Source organism: Erythranthe guttata, chromosome 14, assembly GCF_056151865.1.
Source record: "Erythranthe guttata isolate IM_541 chromosome 14, IM_541, whole genome shotgun sequence".
Lineage (NCBI taxonomy): Eukaryota > Viridiplantae > Streptophyta > Magnoliopsida > Lamiales > Phrymaceae > Erythranthe > Erythranthe guttata.
This window is the reverse complement of record NC_142546.1, coordinates 3452424-3461619: the sequence shown is the minus strand read 5'-3', so window position 1 is coordinate 3461619 and position 9196 is coordinate 3452424. Positions and strand designations below refer to the sequence as shown.

General features: G+C 35.3%; 1 protein-coding gene across 2 annotated transcripts; it reads left to right on the top strand.

Annotated features, from left to right (window-relative positions):
* Positions 1 to 252: 252 nt before the first annotated feature.
* MED19A (mediator of RNA polymerase II transcription subunit 19a-like protein) lies at positions 253 to 8502 on the top strand. Of its 2 annotated transcripts, XR_001172538.2 has the most exons (7): positions 253 to 514; positions 3280 to 3357; positions 4152 to 4441; positions 4609 to 4836; positions 5124 to 5183; positions 5291 to 5430; positions 8091 to 8502. XR_001172538.2 is itself a non-coding variant. In XM_012978136.2 (6 exons), exons 2-6 carry the CDS (start codon positions 3327 to 3329, stop codon positions 5339 to 5341), a joined length of 660 nt encoding a protein of 219 aa, XP_012833590.1. In that variant the 5' UTR covers positions 253 to 514; positions 3280 to 3326; the 3' UTR covers positions 5342 to 5520. The 2 variants fall into 2 exon arrangements, 1 of the variants encoding a protein (XP_012833590.1); XM_012978136.2 differs by lacking the exon at positions 8091 to 8502 and having other exon boundaries at positions 5291 to 5520.
* The last annotated feature ends 694 nt before the right edge of the window (positions 8503 to 9196 follow it).

Sequence of the window (9196 nt, the reverse complement as noted above, 5' to 3'; positions counted from 1 at the left end):
TTTACAATGATACTTGCCATTAAATATTTTTCATCTTAAATTACATAATCATATTACACAAAATTATCACGTGGTATATTGTTTAAAGAAAGTCGGGGATTAAAATGAATAATTAAAATAACAAATAAATTATATTTATGAAAAGATTAGATGGAGATTTAAATTAATTTATATGTAAAACTTTAAGATAAAAATAAAAAGAATATAAAAACCACTAGGGTGACGCCACGTGTAATTTCTCCCTAGAAAACCAATTGAAGAGCCCCTGAAAGTATTCTTCCACAGTCCCCCGATTCGGCACCCGATCCCCACCCCTGTTTTTCCCTCCATTAACAAACTTTTTTCAAGCAGCTCGAATTCTTTCTACAACTCGTCGGTTTCCGTGTTCTACGTCGAATTACAGAGGCTGGTTTCCACCTGAAATTTGTTGCACACGGGGGGGTTTGTTCGGCGCCGATCACTCCAAAAACCTCAGCGAAAAGCCCCCAAAATCGTGTTGCTTTGGTCGGTCAAGGTGTGTATTCAGTTATTTCGTTTTTATTTGTCTTCTTTCTGCTTGAATTGGGATTGGTTTCTTCGTCTGCAGTATTTTCCTTTCGTTCAGTATGATTTGAGTGTGGAATTGTTGAATTAGGGTTACGGTTGTTCCTTTCTTTTTGAATTTTCAAATTAGGGTTTCGATTAGGTAGTTTCAACTCCTGTCGATACTGTTAACAAGCATCCTTTTTTTGTTTAACAAGTATCCTTTTTCTGTTTTATAGTTCAGATGTCATGTGGTTCTTTGTGATTTGGCCGTGTGCTTTGCTTTGAATTGTAATTGTGAGTTTCTTATTTTGTCATTTAATTTCTTGTATTAGGGTTTTTCTAAACCAGATTTTCTCTAATTCTAGGTTTTCCTGTGCCCCATTATGTACGGTTTATCCATGAACTAATAACCGAAGGTCATTCTATTGTAGTTCTCTGGTTTTACTTGTTGGAAAAATGACTTATTACCTGGTTTTTCTAGCTGAGTAAATAGTTATATAATTGGTCATGGAATATAACTGCATGAAAGATGCAAGTCCGTGGCATGGAATTAGTTTCTCTCATATTTAATTTTGTCTAGGAAAGTATTTTAATTAAATGTTTCTGTCCATCTGGTTTTGGAAATAGTTCAAGTTTTGGCGTGCTTTAAATGTTGTCTAAATGTTTTCCATATTAGAATTCGTTTGCCGTAGTTTTATTAAAGTTGGATCCAGAGATTTGCAAAATCAGTTTGTTTAGTTCATAATTACAAAATAGTGTTACGTTACCTTCTCGCAAGTGAAATATTTAATGAAGTAAAGATATCGTAAGATGCGGGGTTTTAAGTTAAGATGAAAAAGCTTAAACCTGAAGTGATTAAACTGAAGGAAACCCTAATTCCAATCACATGCAAATGAAAGTCATAATTTAACACAAGTACTTGAAAAATAAGTATAAGAAGATAACTTTTTATTCTCCAAAATAAAGTCTTTGAAATGAAAAATCTACTTCTGAGGTGATTTGGAATTAAATTACATTCCTAGAAGACAAGGGGAGAGGGAATGCGTATGTTTTTAGTTTCATTTCATTTCATATGTCAATTGGCAACGTTGAGAGGATATTAGAAAGAAAAGAAAAAAAATTGATGCAAGGAGATAATATAACCAATCCTCTATTTTCTTCAATTTGCTAGCATTTTCTTCATTCTAAAAGGGGTACCAAAGAGATAATATACATGCCACAATTTTCACTAGAAATTGTGAGTTGATGTTTTGAATCAGACACCATTTGTGTGCCTTGTTCTAATATTTTCAGCGGGTCAGTTTCAGGAAAATATTATCAGTTACCGCAAAATAGAGATGCGCTTAAAACTTGAAAGTTCATTAGTCCCCTCCTCATTTGGAGAAATAACAATAGCTCATAAATTATATTAACTTAATCACCGGAGCTTAACTTACTATAAATTCACTTAAATGGTAAGGAAAGTTTAAGTGGAGGTAAAAATTACATAATATATGCTATCAAGTTACGAGATACAGTGAATATGCGGAAAAAGTTCAGGAAGTCAAATTTTATATCGACCAAGATGCGGAGTTATAGGCCACATTTTGGTTTCCATGTGCTTTTCACCTGTGTCCCCATTGCGTTTGTGTTTTCTCTCATTTTCCCTTTGCGCAACTTGAAAATAACATTTTGTGAGTATTTATGGCTGCGATATAAACAAAGAAGTTTTTTCCCACGTGTCACGACACGAATACTGTTATACTTTGTAACGCTTAGAAAATTTATTGGCACAGTAATGACAGATGGAACTCTATCCGGGTCAAAGGTTGTGGCCATGCGTCACTTTTCTTAGTTTTTGGATGTGATGGTGTCAACTTTCTATGCGATTGCATCAATTTGGGGTTTTGCACTGCTTTTTCTTCTTAAACTTATTGATATTCTTTTTGATATCTCATCGGTAGGTAGTAATCTGATTACGTGACCCATGAAGTAAAGTTTCCAGCTTTCCCGCCTGTTCTCTATCTCAAGTTATTGTAGACAGAGTGTTTGGACTCATTTTTCTTTATTGTTTGCAGTTATTGTCTCATAATATTCCTATCGTTCAGTTACATTGTTGTTGATGATTCTCTCTCTCTCTCTCTCTCTCTCACACACACACACACACACACACACACACACACACACACACACAGTCACACATACACGGCGAAAATGCTTGTTCATTCTACGTTACAGTCTTGCTTCCTTTAAGCTAAGTCTGAGGTAAGCAGCAGATTAGTATTCTGTAACTGTTGTCGGGGCAATAGAATCTTCAACATAACTGGGGGTCGAAGTGTTATTAGAATATATACTGATTGCAGAGTAACTGAGGATCCATCTGTAGTGATTTCAGCTGTCTGATTCGCTAAAAGGTTTTGATTAGTAAATGCCATGAATTACCTCCTTTTGATTTCTGTAAAGATTTGTAGAAGAATTTCTTTCATCGGATTCTCTCTCTCTGGCTTCTTGTGCAGTTAACCACCTTTTTTACGTTCAGATCAGGGATCTGTAACTGTTGAACTTTGACTATTTCGCTGTCTTTCTAACCTTCTATCTTAGTGTGTATTGACCAATGTCTCGTGTTATCAGGAACTTCCTATTATTGGATTCTGTTTCATGAACTTGATATGTTATTGTTTCATCGAATTGCTTTTCTTTATTCATCATGGTCTAACTTGCAGAGCTTATAAAGAAAAACCACTGGTCAAGTAATTTTATTTTTCTTTGTTTCAGTGAAATCTTTGGCAGTTATGAGCTACTTTTTTATCAGGAGCTGATTGATGGATCCCGATTACAAGAAGTTTGGAAGAGGTAAATATTGTAAATGTGAACTACTTTATGAGCTATGATTTTTCTTTAACCCCCAACCCTCAAATATAAAAACCCAATAATCAGTATTTGTGTTGATAGCTGAATTTTTTAATGAAAATATGGATGGTGCTTAAAGAAATATTATCTCATGGTCTCCTTATTAGGTATCTATATCTGCAGTTTCCCCGCTTTTCCCTATCGGCCGGTCTATATATTAATTTATGGTGATTTTTTTATGGAATGTGGTATTAAATATGTTTTATTTATTTTTTTTTCCTTTTTTACTTCAAGCTGGACATATTAGAAAAGCTAAAGCCTGGAAACATTTTCTCCTGTAGTAATTGAGAGCTTATTTATTATGAGTGAATTATCTTTTTATTGGAATCATTTATTCGGGAGGTGGGAAGGAACAATGGAATGCAGGGAAGGTGATTGTTGAGATGTTTTAGATTTTGGTTCATTTGACAATGTAAGGAATTCATTTTTTCTGACCTCGTTGCTCATTTGATGATGGAGTAGTTTAGATGAAACGGAGAAAAAAAACAAATAGTTTTATTCTTTAGAGCTGCCAATGCTTGCTGATATCTGCTTTCATGAAAGTCACAGTCGATGCTCTTAGCACTGTTGCCACTGTCTCAAAGTCATTCCTTTGATTAGTCTAGATACTTGTGGTTTCAGGATTTTCGTGATACAATATATGTTTGTGGAAGAATAGACTATGAGCTTTCAACTGTGCTTTTATCAATTTATTCCCAGGTCATTAAACCATCTTTGTGTTCTATTCTTGAAATTAGGGCCAAGAGAACTTACAGGTGCTGTGGATCTTATAAGTCACTACAAATTGCTGCCTCATCATGATTTCTTCTGCAAGAAGCCGCTTCCCCTGTCAATATCAGACACTCACTATCTTCACAACGTTGTTGGAGACACAGAAATCAGAAAAGGGGAGGGAATGCAATTGAGCCAACTCATTCAAGATAAGCCCTTGTCTAGAGAAACTAGCACACGAATACAGCCTTTTGACCTGGATATTCTGAGGGAAGCTTTTCAACTGAGGGAAACAGCTCCAGTTGATCTTCCTCCTGTGAGTTTGTACTCATTGAGCTTATGAATTTTATTGGTGTGCTTAATGATAGTCCTTTTACCCATGAAAAGATGAGGCTCACTATTTGGATGCTTTTGAGTCTTCCTTCTGTGCTATAAATTACGTTACAGCTTTAAATCTTATTTTGGTCTTCTAATGTTTTGTAGTCTGAGAAGGGCACTCCTACCATTGCTGGGAAATCCAAAAGCGAGTCCAAAGACAAGGAAAAGAAACATAAAAAGCACAAGGACAAAGACAGAGATAAAGATAAAGAACACAAGAAGCACAAACATCGGCATAAAGATCGAAGCAAAGACAAGGACAAGGAGAAGAAAAAAGATAAAAGTGGCCATCATGAATCTGGCAATGACCACTCTAAAAGACATCATGAGAAGGTATTCAAACTGTATTTCCTCCTAAATATACACAGGTTTTCTTATGGAATTCTAAACACCGGACTGGCATTTATTATTATGTAAGACAAACTGTTTGCCTAATTTCCTAATTTCACAGATTGCAACTGTCAGGTTGTAAGACTGACACGTATAAAACTCATCAGTGAACAGTTTTAATATTGAGTTTTATTTGGTTCACTGGTAGTTTTCTTGATCTATTTTCAACTCTTATATGAAGTTGTTGGTAGACTTTTAAATCAAACTGTCCTGAACATGTTGTATTTCAGAAGAGAAAGCATGATGGAGATGAGGAAGGCAATGACATTCATAAACACAAGAAAAGTAAGGTAAGAGGAGGACCAGTAGACTTCTATGAGTTTTAAATTTTAGTTGAACTCTTTCAATCTTGTCAACAATTTTCCAGATGGTACATCTGACTCTTGAAATTTTGCAGCACAAGAGTTCAAAGATAGATGAGATGGGGGGAATAAAGGTAGCAGGCTGAAAATCGGTGCTTGATCTTTTAATTTTGTCATCAGATGTTGGAGTTGAGAATTGTGGGATTCTTTGATTACTATTGTCAAATTATCTGAGGTACATAGTCACTTTTTAGTGAAAGCCTTATTTATAATATGTCATCACTTTTCATCTTATTCTTTCTAATGATAAAATGCATTTTAGCTTCGTGTCTTGGATAGAAGCATCAAAGCCTCTTTTTCTTTTTCTTTTTGAAAAATTGAGTTTGTGGATATTGGTAATCAGTATGATCCGCTTAATTGAAATGAGCGGAACTAGTTTGATTTTTATGTGAGAGTACAGAGGATAGATCAACCTCTCCACTACTATGCCTACGGTTCCTGGCCCTCTTTTGCCTGGGACCGTGAACATGTCTATCCCCATCCGTCCATCCTCCTGCAAAAAGAGGACTTAAATAATAACTAAATAAAAAAATAAACAAAGAAAAAATATGATGTTATGTCAAGTATTATAAGCATGCTATTATAATACCATTAAGGCTTTAGCCTAATGGTATTGGCTTTCTTCCATGTGGAAAGAGGTTTGGTGTTCAAATCCTTTTGGGTGCGTGCTTATAAGGCCAATGGTTTTTTCTTTAAAGAAACTCGGTCGTGAATTCCTTGAAAAGAATGTGGCCATTTGTCTTAGAGTCTATGGAATATGGATACTCTTGTTTCGTGCACTGTTATTCATTTAATAAGTTTGTCATTCAGTCCATCCCCATCTTCATGCCTTATAGCTGTCCTGTCATTGTACTTACTTCTGTCTCCTTATATTTAGACTATGAGATCTCTGCTCTGCCCATCCGCTTTCAATAATTGACTCCAACTAAAAAGGACTCAACATTACAGTCACTAGTGCCACAATCTATCTTATTTTTGCAATCGTTAAGCCTTGAGTGAATCATCTTTAGATCACCAGCTAGATTTTTTATTAAACCACATAAGGTTGTTGCTCCCACATTTGACGAAAACTAGAGTGGAATTCCTCCCACGCAAATTATCATTGGTTCAACTTACTCGTGCTGCAGCAATCTTCATGCAAATATGAGATGAATGGAATCAATTTGCATGCTACTGTCAAAAAGATTCGTGAAAATATATTTTTATCAGTTCCTATAGGCTGTAAATCATTTTGTGACTTGCATAAAGCCTCAAGTTGTGAAATGAAACTAGGCCTAAAAGAGTGGAATCATACTTTCTAGTGATTGAAGTTATCATATATGGCTGTTAAAAAAATTGATCTTAATGGTATTAAAGTCGCCAGTCATGGGAATGTTACTATACCTTGAAAGACACGGTCTCGTAGTTGATACGACATCCTAGTTTGCAATTGAAGATTGTGCGGCCGTGTGTCCCTTTTCACTGTGTTGTCTATAATCCCTTCTCTGGATGAGGTGCAGAAACTCTGCTCTAGACTCTATGGTCCCTTCAGCATCGTTTGTTCTTTGTGATACTTTGCCAAATGCCCCTATCTTGAGGGTTTCTAAAATAATAATGGTATACACTTGGTGCTTGTAGTTTCTAAAAACTCAAATGCCAGACTGTAATAGAACTACACAGAACTGAGGTCAGATATCCTCTGAGAAGCCTCAAATTGCTATTCGAGAATCCTAATAGAAAAATAAGATCAGTTAACCTTGTAGGCTTCATAATCACAGGGGTTGCTAACTTATTGTTACCTCTTCAGGGGCATAAGAGCTGGTTCTGAGGTCTTATCTTTTTCGAGCTCAATCAACTTCTTCTAAATATCTTATTGTTAAGCTGATAGCAATGCAGTAAGAGTGGAATAGTAAAGGTTCATTCCATTAGTATGGCGGTCAGTTTCTTCACTGTTTCCGATGTTACGTGATGATGTATGAGTGGTTAACTCACACTGGAACACCTTTCCAATTTTGAGGTCAATAGTATGGCAATAGAACCTATTCTCTTAAATGCTCAGATATGTACGACTTTATCTACTTAATGTTCAATACGTAATGGAGCAGTTATCTAATCTAGACTAGAAATGCATAAGATGTTCCTTTTAGACTGCATAGCTGGTTGCAATTAGGGCCTACTTTCTGTTGTCTGCACAAAGGGTATTAGTAGCTACTGGTTCAGATTGCATGGTCCGTTGTGTGCTTCTAAACCCCGTACCCCGTCTCTGATTTTTCTTAACATGATTTGCCCTGTAATCTTTTCTTGTTTTTCCCCGGAGTGCGAAATTCTGTATGATAACTGAGTGTATCAACTGGAAATGTTACATGTGGCTTTGGTCTTTTTTTTTTTTTTGCTTAGTAGTTCTCCCAAGGGTGCTTTCCTCATATGGACTTGCTTTTCTTTGTTACTAATTCTTTTATCTTAGACTCCTAGTGATAATTAATAGTTATTTTGATATTGAAGGATCTGATATCCGTAATGAGTTTCTTATCTATTAAATATATGGTGTTGACTTGAATATTTTACTTGTTTTATGCAAGCATGATTAAGCTGATTATTCATCTCTACTTACTTAAGCTACATTAGTGAAACTGATTTGGTTGAGTAGTCCGGAACCTAAGCATAGCAACTAAAAGAATGACCGTTACTATATCATGGATACTTTTACATGGTTAAAGATAAAGAATATTTATCCTGATGAATGATTAAACGATTTGGAAACACAGCTAATAGTAAGCGCCCTGAGTGCGCTCTTACATCACCATATAAGGTGTGCACCTCTTCTTTTACATGCGTTTGCACTTTTTCTCCATGCAGAGCGTTGTTTGGACTTACTAAAGATTGCCAAGAAGATGAATTTACTTGCTGAAGTGAATTCAAGGTAAAAATGTTGAAAATGAACATTAAGTTAACAAAGGGGGGCTCATGCTTCTTTTAGCAATATACAAATACGTTGATTCGATTCTTTAATTTGTAAGGATGTAATTTTCGTTACTGTCATGATTTATTCGTCTTCCTCCCTTCTAGAATCCTATATGTTAAAAGGGTTTGAAGTAGTCTAACAGCTTGCAGCTCTGGGCTCGTTAAATTAATTTGGTTGAGATAGGTGGTGATGTCTTTTTAACCCTCGGAAGAGGATTACCTTATTTGTAAGGATGTGGTATATGTGTATTATCGGATGATTTAACATCAAATAGATGCAAATTTTTGTACAAGGAACAAGTGAAAATCAGATAGCATCTACTGTTAGGGTTAACCAACTGCTCGGGTATTTTGTTGCCCCTGAAACTGTAGATGTGGTGGCATCTGTTCTTCCGGAAAGGCTCAATATGTATGTTTTTTTTTTTGTAGTAAATTCAGTTATTTATGAGTAAATATGGGCTGAAGATGAAGTGTTGCCCTATTTTGGAGAGAGAGAGAGAGAGAGAGATCTATGGTTGGAAGAAGTTAGAAAGAAACTATTTTATGCCATTAATGTAATGGAGATCTTAGAACCCGTAAGCGATATCCGAGTTTGTTTTTGGTTATTCTGAGGAAGGTGTTTCCGGAGAGTTTACATATCTGAGTATGTATATTTTCGGTCGCTTCGAGGGGGGTATTTACCGAGAATGAATGTAACTCTTTTTGTCGTCGGGAGGGAAAGTTTTGCTTTGACATCTGGGGTGAGTTTCTAGAAATCTTGACCATTCAGTATATGTTCTTGTGTAGTTTGCTTATTGCTTATATATATAAATATATATATATATATATATATATATATATATATATATATATATATATATATATATATATATATATATATATATATATATATATATATATACTGTATATAGTATAAGAAGTGCATAGGCTCTCTAGTCTAGCTACCAGTCAACTCACATTTGAAACCCGCGAATCCTTTTTGAAATATTGTTAAATGAAAA